Here is a 20,502-nt window from a genome sequence, read left to right on the forward strand (position 1 = left end):
ATGTCAGATGAAGCTTCAGAATCCTTGCTTCCAAGGAGCAATCTGGCTTTCATCCTCTCCAGGGCAAACTGAAAATGTTTACCAAGTCTTGCAGTCAGAAATTGACCAAACATGCACTCAAGATGCATTAATGATAATTGGTCACTGGAAAGCAAAAGTTGGAAACTATGAGAAGGAATGGCAGTCAGAATTGGTGACAGAAATGATGCTGGAAATGGAATGATTTAATTTTGTAGATTTGATGATTTATTCATTTCATATAACTTTTAAAAAAGAAACAAACATTGACTTTATACATGGACCTCACCTGATGGACTGCATAGAAATCAGATTGACTCTATCTGTGGAAGGAATCTTTAGAAAAGCTCCCTATCAGCCATCAAAACTAGGACAGCATTTTCCTTGTGAACAGGGACCAGACAATGATGCCCACTATCACCACTTTTATTCAGTATTGTACTGTAAGTACTTGCTAGTGCAAAGTGTCAAGAGAAGGAAAAAAAGGGCATCCAGGTAGGCAAAGAGACAATTGAACTGCCTCTATATGCAGATGATATGCTAGTGTACACAGAAGACCCCAAGGACTCAACAAAATAACTGTTAGAGCTAGTGGACCAGTTTTGTAGCGTTGCAGGATACAAGATCAATATAAAAAAATCATTGATTTTCCTCTAGAATAATAAAGAAAACATAGAGAAGGAAACTAAGAAAGCAATAGCCTATCACAAATTGAGATACCTGAGAGTGAACCTAACTAAAGACACAAAAGACCTCTACAAAGAAAACCACAGAACATTTCTGTGAGACACAATAAAAGACCTAAATTAATGGAAAAATGTTCCCTGATAGGAAGACTCAATATTGTGAAAATGACAATTCTACCAAAAGCAATCCACATGTTCAGCACAACCCCAATACAGATACTATACTCATTTTTCAAGGAGATCGAAAGAGAAATTGTCAAGTTTATTTGGAGAGGATTGTCAAAAATAAAAATGAAGTGGGAAGCACAGCGCTTCCTGACCTCTAAACTTACTACACAGCAGTAGTAACCAAAACAGGTTGGTACTGGTACAATGACAGGCACATAGACCAATGGAATGGAATCAAGAAACCAGAAACAGACCCATAATGGTAAACTGATATTCAACAAGGAAATAAAACTTGTCAAATGGGGAAATGACAACCTCTTCAACAAATGGTGCTGACAAAACTAGACTGTTACCTGCAGAAAGTTGAAACAGGATCCACATCTCACACCATACACAAAAATCAACAACTCAAGATAGATCAGAGACCTGGAAGTAAAGGCTAAAACCATAAAGTCCATAAGAGATAAACTGGGATCAAGCTTCAGAAGGCTTAGCCTATGATATAAGGAAACTTCCAAATACAGCCAGAAATGTACAATCTGGAGAGGATAAAATTAATGAAAGGGACCTTCTAAAGATTGAATCACTGTGCTCATAAAAACTTTTTCCTCAGGGTGAAAAAGCCTATTGACTGGAACAAACATTTGGCAATACCATTTCAGACAAGGGTCTCAAAATAAAGGTTTCCAGAAGAAAAAGGCTGCATTAGGTTGGAGCATATGAAGGAAAGAACTGTGCAAAAGGAATATCTTATTAGCATTATTTGTATGACAACAGTCCAGAATAAAAGGTGCACAGCAAAGTGGACTTGGACAGGGGTGGGAGGTAGGGAGGAAAATGTACAACAATGAATGAATGAACATCCAACTTTTCTATAAACTTTTGTTAAAAATCACAATTTAAAAATTAAAAATAAATAAATAGCGCCATAGAAGACTACTCATCTGTCTCCCGTAGTGACTGGTCATCTTGAGCTGCTAACAAAGTGTGGACCTTGGGTTAGCAGTGCAACTCCCTATATAGTCCTCTAGAGCTTCCAAGGTGTTAGACTGTGATGGCCTAGTCTGTAGGGAATTGCATTCTAACCCCAATACCACGAGTCTATGGTGATTTGAATCCCCCTGTGGGTCATTGGGAGAATAAGACAATCTTCTCCTGTGCACTAAACTGCAACTTTAGAAAGTGAATGGAGAGGGTCAGGTACCAGTTGATTCCAATTTGACAGCAATGAGGAGGATCAGGATTCACTTGGGAGTCCAAGAATATCTCCGAAACAGGATCAGGAAGCACAAGGACAAGTCAGGAAGACTCCCCTGAAGTGGAGAGTACTCAAAACTAATTCATTGTTCCTGAGTCAGAACTGACTCATAGCTGATCTGCCATTGGGTTTCTGAGGCTATAAATAGCACAGGAAGAACTTGTCCATCTGTATCCCTGGAGCTGCTAGTGGATTTGAAGTGTGAGAGGAGTACCACCCTTGGGTTAGTAGTGCAATTCCTTGTGGCCTGTGACATCGTAGCTCCCTGTGGAGAGCACATCCTTCCCTTATTCAGTGTAGGACACCTCTCCCAGCTGCTCTCTGCCACTGGGCCTCTCTGCTGCTAGTCTAGCTCCTGGCCAGTGGAGCAGTCCACTCATTCTCATTTGCAATCTGTTCTCAGACTTTTCTGTAGTTGGATCTCTGATGTTCCAGCTCTATACTGGCCACAATCTCAGCTGCAGCTAATTTACAAGGATATGAAGTTGGTGGATTTTTTTTTTAATCTTCATAGTCCTGATAACGTATTCTGGAAGCAAGATTCTATTAAAAGGAATGTGGCATCAGAATAAGAGGAAGACTCATCCGTAATCTGCGTTGTGCAGATGACACAACTTTGTTGCTGAAAATGAGGAGGACTTGAAGCACTTGTAGAAGATCAAAGACTCCAGCCTTCAATATGGATTGCATCTCAGTGTCAAGAAAACAAAGATTCTTACCGCTTGACCAATAGTCACCGTCATGATAGATAAAGATTGAAATTGTCAACCACTTCATCTTACTTGGATCCACAATTAACACCCTTGGTACCAACAGTCAGGAAACCAGGAGACGTATTGCACTGGGAAAGTCTGCAGTTAGGGACATTTACAAATTATTGAGGAGTAATGATGTCAGTTTGAAGACTAAGATGAGTTTGATTTAAACCGTGGTCTTTGGGAGCTCTGGTAGCCTAGTCGCAAGAAGCTGCACTGCAATCCAAGGGGTGTGTGGTTCAAATCCACCAGATGCTCTGCTGGAGAAGGAGGGGCAATCTCCTCCTGTACCGTCAGATCTGATTTGACAGTACACATGCAAAATGTAATAAACTGTGGTCTTTATGATCCCTTGCTATGCATCTAAGAGCTGGACAATGAATAAGGAGACAGGAAACATTGATGCCTTTAAACTGTGATGTTGGAGAATAGCACTGAACATCCAATGGACTGCCAAAAGAACAAATATGTCTTGGAAAGGGAGTAGCCAGAGTGCTATTTCAAGGCAAGAATGATGAGGCTTTGTCTCACATACTTCAGATATGTTTCTAGAAGAGGCTATTCCTTGGAGGAGACATAATGCTTAGAAAGACAGAGGGTCAGCAAAGGAGAGGAAGACCCTCCACCAGGTGGATGACATGATGACTGACACAATGGGCTCTAATGTGTCAGGAAGTGTGAGGGTGGCACAGGATAGGACAGTATTCAGATCTGCTCCTAGGGTCACTGTGGGCTGTACTCAAATTGATGGCACCTAACAACAATGAAGATTTTAGGTACAGGGTCTCTGTCTTCTTGTCTCCCAAAGGACATGCTCCCTTCTTGACTTTTGTCAATCAGGAGGTATCCAAAACCTTTGCCTTTCAGTCATTTATATCCCAATCCTCATCAATTACAAGATGGAGCATCCTCACCAGACCAGGGTTCAACCAGTTCTCAATTACCCATGGAATTTCCATCAACTCTGATCTTGAAGAAAAGTAACATTTGCCTGCCAGCAGAGACAGACTGTTAAACCTGGGCAAAAATATCAAACTCAGGGGTAGAAAATAGCCTGGAATGTGGCCTCCCAATCTTACACTCCAGAAAACTGGGGGGAAAGGTAACAAATGTCCTCAGGATTTAGGGGGTGGGGGTAAACCCTTAAACTATTTTTTAACAAATCAAGGTAGAGGTCCACATAAAGAACCTGCATCAATAATGCCCCCCATGGTGTTCCTAAGCCTGATAGTATCTGATACTTATGTGCCCTTGAATAAAAACCAACTCATTGCTGACCCTCCAGCAGGTTTTCAAAGGCAGAGAATCATAAGGAGCTTTCCCAGGTCTGAATAATTAGATGACTACATATTCTTGTAAAAGGAGAATAATCATATTTAAAGTACAGAATAAACATTATTATAGAATCTGTTTATTATTGATTTGACTTTTTCAAATTAGTGATCACTTAAAAAATAAATTAACTCAGGCACATGAAAACAAATACTGTAAAAGATCGTTATTGTAAGGAAAAAAAAAAAAAGGATAACCAGTAAGATGTATCTGGATATCCAAAGAGGAAAAGAGAGGGGGAAGGGGACAAAGAGTGGGAAAAGAGGAAATCATGGGGTAGCAGAGTTTGATGGGTGGAAGGAGGGGGCAGGAAAAAAACTCAAAACCAAATCAATGTTCATGAATGAAACTCAATATAAACAGATTATTATATGCAAACCAATTAAAAACATTTAAAAGACTAAAAAAATACCTGCTTTACATTTCATAAATATTGATGCTCTATACCTATTTTATAGCAGTGTATTAATACATTGTAATCTATATCAGGACCACAAGAGCTCTGGTGGTTTAGTGGGAAGGAGTTGTGCTGCCAACCAAGAGGCATAAAGTTCAAATTCACCAATTGCTCTTTGAAAGAAGGGTGGGCAGTCTCCTCCTGTACTATTTCCTGCCCCTGGCAGTCCTACTGTGGATCAGCTATGAGTTGGTTCCAACTAAACAGTACATAAGAACAATAACATAGCAAGCAGGATCCTGGCCAGACAGTGGATAATACGTTGAACTCCTGAATGAAAGGTCAGTGGTTCATGTCCACCAGCTGCTCTACTAGAGGAAGATGGAGGGTCACCAGGAGTTGGAATTGACTCAAAGGTAGTAGTGGGTTTCTGTGGGTTTTTTTTATTTCAAACTTTACCTTCCAAATCCTATGAAGTTTCATGTTTTTTAGATGTTCTACATCCCCCGCCATACCCCATTCACCTCTGCACTTGAGTGGATTCCAACTCATGGCAACCATCCACTGGGTTTCCAAGGCTGTAAATCTTCATGAGAGTAGACTGCCTTAGTTAGTAACCAAAAGGTTACACAACTGTGCTAACAGGGCCCCTAACCTAAGCCAAAACTATGGGGCTTTCTTGGAGAGTGTGTAGCCAGAGTGCTCTTTGGAGGCAAGAATGATGAGGCTTCTCTTTACATACTTTGGGCATGTTGCTATGAGGTGCTATTCCTTGGAGAAAGACATGATATTGGGAAGGGTGGAGGGCCGGTGAAAGAAAGGAAGGCCTTCAGCCAGTTGGATTGACATGGTGACTGCTGCAATGGGCTCTTGTGTGTCAGAAAGTGTGAGGATGGTGCAGCATAGAACAGGGTTAATATATTTTGGTTGCTATGAGTTATGCTCAAATTGACAGCACCTATCAACAACAACAACTTAGACATGTGAAACCAGGACAATAAAAAGAATGAATGCATTTGAATTGTCCTGACAAAGAATATTGACTTATGGACTGTCAAAAGAATGAGCAAATCAGTCATAAGAGATATACAAGAATATTCCTTAGAAGCAAGGATGGCAAGACTGATTGCTTACTCTGAACAGATCATCAGAAAAGAGCAAGCACTAGAAAAGGATATTATGTTTGGTAAAGTGTTCAGAAAAAGGTAAAGAAACTCTCAGTGAGTTGAATGTATTCAATAACCACAACAACAGACTCAAGCAAAAGGACATGAAGATGGCACAGAACTGGGCAGAATTTCATTATGTTATACATAAGATCTCCTTCAGCCAAAGCCAGCCTGACAGCATCTAACATGTTCATTTGGGAATTGTGTGTTTTGTTTTTGTTGTTGTGTTGTTTTGTTTTGTTATTTTTGGAGTTGTTGGTTTTGTTGGATTTGGGGGATGTATTTTTTTTTAAGAAAGGAAAAATGAGAATCTTTTTAAGTACAATTTAGAACTGGGACAGTTTTCCCATCAGCTTAAGTTAGTTGAATTTTTTAAGTTAAAGTTATTATTGTGATTTTAATGAAAGTTTATAAAAAGGTTGGATTTTAATTCATTCATTGATGCAGCTTTTCCTGCTCCCTCCTTCCTTCCTCCTCCCCAATTAACTTTGTTATATACTTCCTGTTACAGATTGTTCATTGTCATACATGTCATGCCTAATCATACATTCCTTTCCTTCAACTGTTTCAATGCAGTATTGTCTGTCTACTGTTTTTCTATTCTCCCCCCACCCTCATGTCAATCTTATTTTGACAGCAGTTTAACTCAGTATCTGTCCTTTTATAACTGAGATGCTTCACTAAGCATAATATTTCTAGACTCATCAATGTTACGTAGTTTTTCACATGTTTATTGTTTTTCAGTGCTTCATAATATTCCATTGTGTGAATGTACCACCGTTTTTATGTCCATTTGTTGAGGAGCAGTTGGGTTGCTTCCATCTCTTCACTATTGTGAATAATGCTGCAGTAAACATGGGTGTGCATACATCTGTTTTTATCACGGTTCTTCAGGGTATAATTCCCACTGTGAGATAATTGGGTCAAACGGTGTTTCTATTTTGAGCTTTTTGAAAAAGCACCAAACTGTCTTCCATAGTGGTCATGCCATTTTACATTACCACCAGCAGTGAATAAGAGTTCCAATCTCTCCACAACCTCACCAGCATTTATTGCTTGCTGCCATGTTGAACTTTGCTATTGTTGCTGGGAGGAATTGTATGTTTTGAGTATTAATATTGTCCTTTATTTTCTTTGTTATCTCTCCTGCCTTTTCTCACAGCACTCTTAAGTTTCTCTTTCACTTATCTACATTGTACTAATGTTATTTGTAGATTTGCTTTATGGCCATTATCCTGAGCTCAAAATCCATGACAGGAGTTCTTAATTTATTTGGGGTGATAAACCTTATTAAAATTATGATGATAACTATGAACTATCCTCCTAAAAAAGTATATAAATCTACAAAAAATTTTTTTCATGTATATTCATAGGCTCCAGATTAAGCATCTTAGTTCTAGGTTATGTGTTTCCTGAGAGCAAAGCTTGAATTTCATTGGCCTTTGTGCCTGCAGCAGAGAAGGTAGTATTTTCTGAATTAATGAAATACAGAATGAGAAACTTTGTCTCTTACTACAGAATCACTCTAAACACATTTTTTTTCTTTGTTTCTCTAGGCTTCCATCTGAGCGGTACAGTAACAGAGCCAGCCACTGCTTCTGAACCAGCAATGACTTACAAAGTTGCTATCAGTTTTGATCGATGCAAAATCACTTCAGTGACGTGTGGCTGTGGGAACAAGGACATATTCTACTGTGCTCATGTGGTAGCGCTCTCACTCTACAGGATCCGTAAACCAGACCAAGTCAAATTACGTCTTCCTATCTCAGAAACGCTTTTCCAGATGAATAGAGATCAGTTACAAAAGTTTATTCAATATTTAATCACTGCACACCACACTGAAGTTCTTCCTACTGCACAGAAACTGGCCGATGAGATTCTGTCCTCCAACTCAGAAATCAATCAAGTGCATGGTAATTGTTCAGCATTTTGGTTGCTAAAGATCTACTGAGTTTCTCTTTATGTTGCATGTTTAGAAATTGGGATGTTTTGCAATTATAATCACTTATGCATAATCATTTTATTCTATCCATACAAATATATCTTTAACTTAACTTCTTGAAACTATTTGTCTACCTCAAAGATTATATAGTATCAACTTATGGATTTTATTAATCCACACAATACCTGCCTCCCTTGAAAAGCCCAAAGTACTCAAAAGTGAAATAAAGTACAAAATAACTTGTGCTGTTCAATGAAATAAATTGGGTATGAGGATTCCCTGGGCATTTGAAGATCCTACATTGCTTTAGAGTTAATTCTGAGGAGCATTCATTAGCAATGTACTTATTATTATAAGCTATATACTGGGGTACATGAATATGTATATAGGATGGAAGAAGAGATTATATTATACTCACTTATTCATTCAGCAAGCACCTTATTATTTTTCTTTTTTAGAACTTCTGTACTACAAATTATACTGGGTATTAAGAAGATAAAACAGACATGGTTCCTGCCTTCAAGTAGTTTATAATCTAGTAGAGGAGACAGACATGGCTGAAATAAATGCTTGCATTTATAATGAAGCCAAGCTGTAGAGGCTTAGTCATTGAAGGATTTTAAGAAGATACATTAAATGAGCAAATTTTTTTTCTCCATTTTGTTTGTTTGGGCTTACTGTGTACTACATCATGTAAAGGACTCACAACATTAACTCTTTTCGTCTTAAAACTACTGTGTGAGGTATTAGGGAAATTTTCATTTTATCAATAAGGAAATTGTAGCATAAGCTCCTTTGACATTAGAACTGATGTGGGTTTTTTGTTTGTTTCTCTGCAGATATCTATAGCAAAAGATCATTTTTATTTTAGGAAAATCCCTTTTATATGTCTGTTTTAGGGGGCTATGGTAGCTCAATGGTAAGGAGTTGCACTGCCAACCCAAAGGCACAGGCACATGGTTTGAATCCACCGGCTCCTCGACGAGGGAAAGATAGGCAGTATCCTCCTGTGCAATTCATTGCTTCTGAAAACCCACTGGAGAGTTAGCTGTGTGTCAGTTCTGACTCAGGGGTACAGAACAACAACACATCTTTGTTTTAGGAAAAGCTTTGGCACTAGTGTGAAAGATAAATTGAGACCAGTTAGGCAGTCTGTGTAACAATTACTAATAGGTCATGTGCCAAAGGATTGCTGTTCCTCATTGTCCTAGTGACAAGAACCTGCACTGCAATCCTGAAGGCGTGCGGTTCAAAGCCACTAGCTGCTCCATGGGAAAAGGATGGGTAATCTCTTCCTGTGCGATGAACTACCTCTGAAAACCTGCTGGAGGGTCAGCTATGGGTCGGTTCTGACTCTCTGGTACACAGCAACAACAACAGTTGTCTAAAAAAGCTAATCAGATCCTAAAACCAGTCTCACCATTTCCCAGAAACAAGGAGATTCAGACAGATGGGTTTCCAGGAGCTCTTTCTAAGCAGCATAAATAATATTCTGTTGTTTTATACCCAAAGTTATAACATTTACATGGAAACTGAGCTCTTACTTTTCAGTAATGTGGACAAAAAAATAGCTCTCTTTTTATCTTCTCAGCGCAAATGGAGAGTCTGTTCTACTTTCCTGAGCTCTTTAGTTAGAGCTCTTGGGGCTGAGTTCTGCTTCGTCTCCTAAGTCTGTTGGACTAGAGAGAAGTATAACTCTGTACCTAAAAAACTAGACTATGCCCTGCTCTTTTGCCTCATTGGTTTTCATAGAATTATTAACTATTTCAAGGTGCCCTGGTGGCTAAAGCCCTAGACAGGTAATCCAGAGGTCAACTGTTTGAACCCCATCAGTCGGTCTGCATGAGAAATATATGGCAATCTACTGCCATAAAGATTTACAGCCTTGGGAACCCTGTGGGTCAGTTCTGCTCTATCCTGGGTGTTGCTATGATTTTGCATCAACTTTCTGATATGTGGTTTGGTTACTTGTTTTCAAATACTCTTACCTTTTCTTGAACTGACCACTTTGATTCATGGACCTATACTGTATTTGTTATTTTTCCAATGTCACTGTCACCATAATGACCTACTCCTTCTTTATACCACTGCTCTGCTGAAGCAACATTTGCCTCTTATTAGACCTTCTATCCAAATACTTTATTATTTGTCTGAAATTAGTCTGTAATTGCCACAATGAACTTGAGAGATGATTCTCAGTCTCCCCCTGGAGCTATTGCTTCTGTATCTGTGTTTATCTCACACTTCTATTTGCTTCCTACTCCAGGTTCCATAGAATTCTATAGACTTTTCCTAAACTATTTCTGATCACCAGTACTGATAAAGGCAATAGTACTGATTTAAAAAAGAAAAGAAGAAGTGGAGATACTGTGAAGGTAAAAGGGACTGGGCACAACATCCAAGTGTGTTGGATGAGTTGGGTAAAGAAAAGAGAAAATTAGATTTGAAATACCTAGTTCAGATGACACTGATAATGTCGCTGTTCATTTAAGGATCATCATCACTCACTCACTCACTTATTGCTGTCAAGTCAGAATCAACTCATAGCTGATATGCATTTTAGAGATGAAATCACACAGGGCAAGATTGTCCATTTTCCTCCGGTGCAGCAGCAGTAGATGAATTCAAACAGTTTGCCTTTGGGTTGGCAGTACAGCTCCACACCACTAGGCCACCAGAGTCCATGGAGCATAGTAAATTGGAGGAAAAATGAATTTGTGTCTGAGGTGCTAAAAGAATATTTTGGTAATGAATTTTTATAAAGTTTCCTATATGGATCTGGAATTGAGAAGCAATGTCAGAATATTGGAATCTGTATCACAGAGGTGATACTTGAAATCGTGTTTCTGTTCTTTGCTGAATATTTAAATATTTAGTAACTTCCTTCTGCTTTCTCTCTAACCCTGCTCCTCACTTCAGCAGATCTGAGCTACCAGGAGTAAGATTCTAAAGCTGCTTCCTGACTGGTTCTCATCTCAGGAATAGATCTACCTTTTCCTTTGTTTCTTACTTCCCTGAAACCTTTTTCTAAAATTAGTTTTGTTAGTATATATATGTTTATAGCTAGATTTTTGCCTAGTTCTTTTTGGGTTAGTGATTTAACTATGTTTCCAACTTTGTCTCTAGCACTGTTCCATACCCTTTTTTGTTATTTGCTCATATATGTAAAACAGTATTTCCATTTATCTTATTTGGTTTGTCTTTTATTTCATGAGGTTTTTTTCTCCACCACTTATAAATTGAGGGGCTACTTACTCACTGAGCACCAGCTTCAAGACCTTGTTCAAAATACAGTTATAAGGAATTTTTTTCCCCTTCTCTAGAGAACTGGTGTTTGGGGAGTTTTTTCTCTGATGTATATTATTTTGTACAATCATTATATATATATTGTTTTATATCATTCATTACTATTAGTTTATACCTATTTGCAGCCCATCTCTAGTCCGTGTTGTATCTTTCTTACTCCTTCACCCCTGCTCCACTTTCTTACCTCTTTCCTCCCGTCCTCTTTTCTTGCCCCCACTTTTCTTCTTTCTTTCCTTTTGAACATTTATATATATCTTACTCAGTTATTCTATTTTCACAATAGTGGCCTTATGCAGTATTTGTCCTTATGTAACTGAGTTGTTTCATTCAGCATAATGCTGTAGACTCTCCCATGTTATATAGTATTTTCCAAAATTATTGTTCTTTTAGTAGACCATTCTGTGAATGTACCACAGTTTTTCAGTCCATTCATTTGTTGATGGGCATTTGAGCTGTTTCCATTTTATTGCTATTGAGAATAACACTGCTATGAACATAGGTATACATATGCCCAATCATGTCTCAATTCTTATTTCGTTGGGATATATTCCCAAAGAATATAGCTAGGTCATATGGAATTTCTGTGTTCAGCTTTTTGAGGAAATACCAGACTGCTTCCCATAGCAGTTGTACCATTTTACAATCCCACCATCAGTGCATAAGACTTCCAATCTCTCTACATCCTGTCCAACATTTATTGTTTCTGTGTTATTAAATTTTGCTACTTCTGTTGGAACGAGATGGTATCTCATTTTGATTTTCAATTCTCTTATTGCTAGTGATTTTGAACATTTCTTCATGTGTTTGTTAGCCATCCACATAACCTCCTTTGTGAAGAGTCTTTTCATGTCTTTTTCCAATTTTGTGGTTATCAGTCTTCTTCTTGTAGAGGCCCTGTAGTATTCTCAAAACTTTCATTATGAGACCCTTTCTGAAATGTCACTGCTAAATTATTTTTCCTCCTCTGTGATCCATTTTTCCACCCTTTTGAAGGTTTTTTTATGCACACAGAGAATTGATTTTAAAACCGTCCCACTTGTCAATTTTATCCTCTCCTTGTTGCACATTTTTTGCTATATTTGCAAGCCTGTATAGGCTAAGGCTTCTAACTTGGATCCCATTTTTTCTCTTAAAGTCTTTATGGTTTGAAGTATTACACTAAGGTCTCTGGTACACTTTGAGTTGGTTTGTGTGTGTTTTGTGAGATATGTATCCTGTTGTCGTTTTCTTCAGGTGTATGTCCAGTTTAACTAGCGTCATATATTGAAGAGGCTGTTGTTTCCCTGTGTAATGAGTTTTGCTTCCTTGTCAAATATCATTTAACTGTAGGCAAATGAGTTGATTCCTGGGTTCTCGATTTAATTCCATTGATGTTTGTGTCTGATGTCCTACCAATACCATACTGTTTTGATTACTATGGTTATGTAATTGGTTTTGAGAGGAGGGACTGGGATGCCTCCCATTTTGTTTTTGAAAAGAGCTTTGCTTGTTCAGGGTCTCTTTCTGTTCTGTATGAAACTAGAAACTGTCTTTTTTATTTCTTTAAAGAATGAATTTGGTATCTTGTATAAGGGGCTGATACAACAAGGAGTTGGCCAAGTCTGATTTCTGCCTGCTTCATAAAGGGGAACTGTCCCCATCAATAACATTCAGAGTACCAAATAAATAGCTGCACGGTCAGATATGCCACCCCACATGCTGCTGCATCTATTTCTACAAATCATTAAGGCCAGTGTTTGTTGCACATTGATTCACAGGCTTTACTCACAGTTGTGAGGCTTATTAAGGAAATAGGTTGGGGGTAGGGAGTGGCAAAGAATGTCACATAATGCAAATCCGGGTTTAGTCTACCAGTCCCAAGCCAGTTTAACAAGGTACAGTTCCTCAATTAGTTCAGAGAGCTTCTCAGTCAGTAAGTGAAAGTGTAGGTTCAACAACACAAATAAACCTCTGATTACCTCAGTTAGTCCAGGAAACTTTGTCTCAGAGCACTTACAAGTCAGCTTTTAGCTCAGTCATCCAGGAAGCAAAACCTTTAACTGTGGCTCCATCTCCAAGGTTCCTTTGGTTACATCTTGTGCAGTCTCTTCGCCCTCTCTTCACCATAGTCTCTCACAGTATGAAAACACTCTCTTGTATTGTTCCCACAGCTGTTGATGATTTGCAAGACCACTTGCGCACAGTTAAAGTTGGAGACTCTGCCCCCAGTAGGTACTAACACAATGAATTGTTGTTGTTGTTGATTGCTGTCGAGTTGAGCAGGACTACTCACGACCCTATAAACAAAAGATCTGAAGTCTTTCTATAACTATCATTGTTTCTCAAAGTTCATAGTTTTCAGAGGCATGTTGTTTAGGAAGTGGATAGAAAAGCCAATTTTCAAGGTTTCTGACATCTGTATCAAAGTCACACATCTGTATCAGAATTGTGTCAGACCTATAGATTGCTTTTGGTAGGATTGTCATTTACACAGGGTTCAGTCTTTCTATCCATGAAGAGGGTATATTTTTCAATTTACTTAGATCTGTTATTGTTTGTTGTTGTAGTGTTTTGTAGCTTTCCTTATAAAGATCTTTTGTGTCTCTACTTAGATTTATTCCCAAGTATATCATCTTGTGATTGATTGACAATTGTAAATTATACTGCTTTCTTAGTTTCCTTTTCTGTGCTTCATTTGTTGGCTGTATAGAAATCCAACTGTTTTTTGTATGTTTATCCTGTAACCTGCCACTCTACTAAATTGGTCTACGAGTTTTATAGTTTTTTTTTTAAATTGAGCCTTTGGGGTTTTCTGTGACTGTCATGTCATGTGCACATAGCAACAGTTTCACCACCTCTTTGCCAATTTGGATGCTTCTTCTCTCTTTCTCTTGCCTTATTAACCTAACTAGAGCTTCCAATACAATATTGAATAGGAGTCATAATAGGGGGCATCTTTGTCTGGTCCTTGTTCACAAGGGGAATACTTTTATTCTCTCTCCATTGGACATTAAATTGGCTCTTGGTTTTGCTTAAATACTTTTCAATATATTGAGGAAATCCCCCTCTATTCCAATTTACTGAGGAAGGGAGATTGGATTTTTGTCAAAGCCTTTTTCTGAATCAGTAGGATGTAGTTCTTGTTCTTTGCCTTACTAATGTGATGAATTACATTATTTGTGCCCCATGGCACTCGTCTCTCTGCTAGCTGGTTCATGGAGATGGGTGAATTGGTTGAGGCCAGGTGGACTCATGAGTGCCTAGAGGTGGGGCAGACACGTTGGTGTCTCATGTGGCCACCATTTTTGGCTGGTCCCTGGAGGCCAGTGGATACATGTAGGGACAGAACAGACTCACGGGTGGACAGCCCACAGGGCACTCCCCTTTCTGCTGACTGATCTGGGCAGGTAGTCACAGGGTATTCCCCTATATAATTTTCTCTTAGTGACTCTGCACACTGAGGTTTTCTGAGATACAGCATGCTGGCCAAGTCTGAAGATTCTGCTTGGCCATAAAAAGAAAGTGAATTAAAAGAGAAAAGTAAAGTGAAAACAAGCAAAAACTTGAAAAGTCAGGACTGGAACAAAACCATGTTTTACTAATTTCTGTGTCCCTGTCACCTAGCATTGTTGTTGTTATGTACCATCAAGTCACCTACAACTCATAGCAATTCTGTGTACAATATAGCTCTGAAACCTGCCCTGCTCTGAGCCAGTCTCACTGACTCCAATACACCTACCTCCATTGCCCTAGTTACTCTATCAGTCCATCCCGTCTGAGGTTTACTTCTGTGCTGTCCCTTCAACCTTCCAAGCATGATGTCTTTATCTAAGGATTGGTCCCTCCTCGCCATATGCCCAAAGTATGTGAGAGAGAGCTTCAAAATCCTAGCCTCCAAGAAGAAACTTGGTTTCATCCTCTCCAAGACAAATCTATTTGTTTTCTTGGTGGTCCATGGTATGTTCAAGACTCTTCTCCAGCACCAGAACTCAAAGGCATCCATTCTTCTTCTGTCATCCTTAGTCATTATCCAGCTTTCTGATGCATAGCAAGTAATTGCAAAGACCATGGACTGAATTAGGTGCACCTTAGTTTCTAAACTGACATCATTGCTTCTTAGTACTCTGGAAAGGTCCCTGACAGCAGATTTACTGAATGGAATTCACCTTTTGATTTCCTGACTGCTGGTGCTAAAAGTGTTCACTTAGAATACTGTTGTTGTTGTTGTTGTTGTTGTTCTTGTTGTTGCTGTTGCTGTTATGTGCTGTCGAGTTGCTTGCGACTCATAGCGACCCTGTGTACAACAGCCCTAAACCCTGCTCTGTCCTGTGCCAATCACATTGCCTCTGACACACCCATTCCAATTACCCCAGTCACTGAATCAATCCACCTCATAGAGGGCCTTCCCCTCCTTTGCTGTCCCTCCACCCTCCAAAGCATGATGTCCCTCTCCAAGGACTGGTCCCTCCTTACAACATGTCCGAAGTATGTCAGACAAAGCCTCAGAATCCTCGCCTCCAAGGGGCATCCCGGTTTAACTGTCTCCAGGATGAATCTGTTTGTTTTCTTGGCAGTCCATGGTACCCTCAATACTCTTCTCCAGCACGACAGCTCAAAGGCATCAATTCTCCTTTTATCCTCCTTAATCATTGTCCAACTCTTTGACACATAACAAGTGATAGCAAAGACCATGGCCTGTATCAGACGCACCTTAGTCTCCAGACTGACACCATTGCTCTTCAGTACTTTGGAGAGGTCCCTAACAGCAGACTTTCCCATCGCAATATGTCTTTTAATTTCCTGGCTGTTGGTGCCAAGATTGTTGACAGTGGAGCCAAGCAAACTAAAGTTGTTAACAATCTCAATCTCTTCGCCATCCATCCTGATGTTGCCAATTGGTCCAGTGGTGAGAATCTTTGTCTTCTTGACATTGAGCCTCAATCCATATTGAAGGCAGCAGTCCTACCTGGAAAATAATTAACTGAATGTGTTGGTAGTAATCCATTTTTTTACCTTGGTGATATTTGCACACTTATTATCCCTTTATATCAACTCATCATAAAGGTGTACATTTGCTATTTGTAGATTTTCAGATTTTATATTTCAATTTTAAAAGTTTAATTTAAGAGCTATTACAATCTTCAAATTAAAAGACATGTAAGACAGTCAACCTTGTGCCAAAATAATTTGAAAACAAACAATATGGTCAAATATCTGGAAAAATAAAACTTAACCAAGTACAAATAGAAAGAATAGTTCTATCATTTTAAAGAAATTGAAGCAGAAGTTAAAAACTAAAACAATAGGTCTAGGTGATATTACAGGAGATTTATATTAAACTTTTGAGAAACACATCCATTCCAATCTTATAAAAATTCTTTCAGAGAATTAAAAATAGAGATGAATTTTTACTAATTATGAAGCTAATATATATAGTGATGTCAAAATCAGGTGAGAATGACTTAAGAAAATTATGTGCCCATTTTATTAATGAATATAGACATAAGTATCATGAAATAAAAGCAACTTAAATTCAACAATGGATTTAAAAATACCATAAACAAGTTAGATTTGCTCTAGGAAAATCAATACCATTCAACATATTAAAAAATTAAAGGAAAATTGGCATATAGACATCCCAGTAAATTCCATAAAAAGCATGCAATAAGATACAATCCATTCGTTACTTTTTTTTTTAAAGCCACTTAGTAAACAAAGACTAGAAGAAAATTCCCTTAACTCAGTGGTCTTCAGACAATTTGGTCTCAGAACCCATTGTTGTTGTTGTTGTTGTTTTTATGTGTCATCTGGTCGTCTGTGATTCATCGTGATCCTATGTACAACAGCCCTAAGCCCTGCTCTATCTTCTTCTGCCAATCTTACTGTTTCTGACACGCCTACTCCCATAGTGCCGGTCAGTCACTGAATCAATCCATCTCACTGAGGATCTTCCTCTCTTGCACTGTCCCTCCACCTTCCCAAGCATGACATCCTCTCCAAGGACTGGTCCCCCCTTGCAACATGTCCAAAGTATGTCAGATGAAGCCTCAGAATCTTTGCCTCCAAGGAGCAGCCTGGTTTCACCCTTTCTAGGACGAACCTGTTTATCCTCCTAGCAGTCCGTGGTATGTTCAATACACTTCTACAGCACCACAGCTCAAAGGCATCAGTTCTACTTCTATCATCCCTAGGCATTGTCCAGCTTTCTGATGCATAACAAGTAGTTGCAAAAACTATAGTCTGGTTCAGGTACACCTTGGTCTCCAGACTGATATTGTTGCTCTTCCTTACTTTGGAGAGGTCTCTGACAGCAGACATTCCCAATGCAATTAGTCTTTTAATTTTCTGGCTGCTGGTACCAAGAGTGTTGATTGTGGAGGCAAACAAACCAAAGCTGTTAACAATCTCAATCTCTTCACCGTCTATCGTGATGCTGCCAGTCAGCCCAGAACCCATTATTATCAAACAAAAACACTCATTGCTGTCAATTCTGTTACAGCTCCTGGGGACCCTCCACCAGATTTCCAGAGAAGACTGCTCATCTTCCTCCTGTGGAGCAATTGGTGGATTTAAACCATTGACCTTTCCACTAGCAGCCCACCACATCATATACTGTGCTAGTAGGACTACTTCAGAACTCATTACATTATTGTGGACCTCAAAGAGTTTTTTGTATAGCTTGTTACTATCAATATTCATGAGTATGTTAGAATATAAAATGAAAAATTACTGCCTACTTTAAAAATAATAAGTCCACTATGTTGTTGTAGTTGTTATGTGCCCTGAGTTGCTTGCGACTCATAGCGACCCTATGTACAACAGCCCTAAACGCTGCTCTGTCTTGTGCCAATTGCAGCATCTCTGACACACCCATCCCAATTACCCTAATCACTGAATCAATTCACCTCATAGGGGGCCTTCCCCTTCTGCGCTGTACCTCCACCCTACCAAGCATGATGTCCTTCTCCAAGGACCTGTCCATATAAATGCATACTTTATGGAAAAATAACTACTTCCTCCAATAATACCTTCTGTTAAATTTTGTAAATTTCTTTAATGTCTAGCTTAATAAAAGATGGGCTTTCTAGCTTCTATCTGCTTACTTAAGCTGTTGTGCCATACTATTTTGGTTGAAAAAGATTCACCCTCACATACATACATTGTTGTTGTTGTTAAGTGCCATTTAGTTGTTCATGGGTCATCTATGACTCAACGGCACTTAACAACAACAACAAAGAGAGAGCTCTATTGGCCTACTGGATAGAAAGTTATACAACCAAGCCAAAGGTGGGTGATTTTAATCTGCAGCCCTCAGCCTGATTTTAATTGTTTTTTGTCAAACATTCTTCTAAATGGTATAGCACTGGTCTGTACAGAGGTTATCTCGTGGTTGCTGGGATGCCAAACTCTGTGACACTGATGTGTCAAATGTGATAATGGTTACCCATGGTAGACAGTGTTTGGTGGAGCTCCCTGATTAAAACAAGCTTGGAAGCAGGAGTGACATCCACTTCCAAAATAGCTTGCCTCCAGAAACTCTATGAACTTGGAGAAACGATGAAAGTTGTCAAGTGTTTAGGTGTTTTGTTCATAGGGTTGCTATGAGTTGTTTACAACTCAACAGCACATATATATAATTGGAAAAGCAGTTTTAATAACCTTTTCAGATAATTGTGGATACTTTTTAAATATTATACCAAAATTCGGCCAGAAGTTTGTTAAGTGCTTTTTGCAGTGTGTGTGCACTTATAGTCAGTTTATAGTAACTTATGTGAGGCTATATGATATTAGAAGCAATGTCGCCGGTATTTATAATACCATTAAGGCTACTCATGGAGGATAAGTTTTAGCAGAGCTTCCAGATCCAGACAGACAGGGAAGAATCACTTGGTGATTTACTTCTATGGATCTTGACAGAATGTTGTTTGATACAGTGCTGGAAGATGAGCTCTCTTAATTTGGAGGCGCGCTAAATGCCTGTGGCTTCAGTGAGGGACCTATTATACCGTCATCCATGAAGATGGTGCAGAATCAGGCATCTTCTGTTCTACTCTACATGGAACCTCCATGAGTTGGTGCCAACTCAATAGTAACTAAGAACAGATATAATCTCTTCAGTGTCTAAATCCTTATTAGTTAACTTTTTATACTCTCTCACATTAAACTCCACTTATCTGCCTTTTTTAGTGTGGTTGTAAGGTCCAGGAGATCCTGGCCAGACCATGATCATCAGACATTATTGTCTCCCACCCCCTTCAACTGCTCAGAAACTCCTTGATAAAACAGTTGAGGCAGAGGAAGTAAGGGGGAAGAAATACTCTGGTTTGCATATTGAATAGTCATTCTTTATAAGAAAACATCATCTCTGAATCATTTGGCAATATTGATTCACAAAGTTATTCAGATCTTCAAAATGTTGACACATTTCATAATATCAAATTATTACATTTCTTTACTATCATTACTGATCTTCTCATAAAAATGTTCATCAATAATCAAGCTCATAGTGATAAATGTAAATTTTATAAAATTGTAATTTTTGCTTGAAGTTTTTAATTTTGTCATTGGCAAGAAGTACTTTCAATTGTTTTCCTTAAATGACAGAATCCCTTAGTTCATGCTCAAGCAAATGTTTGACATGCATACAAGTTTAAATAATCATAATTATCCATCAGCCATTCTTTCAAATGAAATGGCATTTCATAAAAAGAATGTCTACTACACTCACCTCAAACAACGATGTAAATGCCTTTTCTCAGAACAACTTTCACACTTGAGTATACATGCCACAGAAGTACTTTATGCATATAGCCTAAGTGCTTTATATGTACTTCATACTTTGTCACACAGAATGTAAAAAGTTGTCTATTTGAGGGTTGGGATTTGAAAAAGGTAATACTTTTTGCTACTTGAAGGACATTCATACCTAAGACTGGAATTCTTTTTGTTATTCCAAATTAGTAGCAGAGAAGAATTCAGTAACCACTAGTACAGTTTGATGCCACTGCTTTGGTTTACACTAAGATACCACCAGTTTTATCTACTATTTCTTTTGCACCATTAGTGAAAAATCATCACATATGGAAAGAAAAATAGTACTTTAGTATTTCCATGAAGGTAATTTTAAGCTAATGGATCTCTTGAATGTCTTCTATTGTTTTAACCAAATAAGAAAGATTATCTTCATAAAACTGTAACTACCATTCTAAATGGGAAAGGTGGAAATAATTTCTTATCAAAATCAAGAAACAAGAAAACCTTGTCCACTGTCACTAATTCTATTCAATTGCTTTGATGGTCAAATAGATTAAAATGTGTATGAAAGCATACCATGTTATAAATGGCCCAAATCTGATACATACACTTGTGTGTACATACACATGTATCATCCAATGTTATATTTACATATGTTGATGTTGTTGTTATGTGCCGTCGAGTCGTTTCCGACTCATAGCGACCCTATGCACAACAGCCCTAAACCCTGCTCTATCC

At 38.5% G+C, this 20,502-nt stretch overlaps 1 protein-coding gene across 1 annotated transcript in view; it reads left to right on the plus strand.

Moving 5' to 3' along the window:
- Positions 1–20,502, plus strand: part of LOC102844716 (zinc finger SWIM domain-containing protein 5-like) — a 294,761-nt gene that overhangs the window by 148,879 nt on the left and 125,380 nt on the right. The window contains exon 2 of the mRNA XM_006898995.1: positions 7,340–7,696. Within this exon, the coding sequence (XP_006899057.1) occupies positions 7,340–7,696 (357 nt within the window). The remainder of the gene's footprint in view (positions 1–7,339; positions 7,697–20,502) is intronic.

Source organism: Elephantulus edwardii, unplaced genomic scaffold (assembly GCF_000299155.1).
Source record: "Elephantulus edwardii isolate Elephantulus edwardi_28Jun2011 unplaced genomic scaffold, EleEdw1.0 scaffold00243, whole genome shotgun sequence".
NCBI lineage: Eukaryota > Metazoa > Chordata > Mammalia > Macroscelidea > Macroscelididae > Elephantulus > Elephantulus edwardii.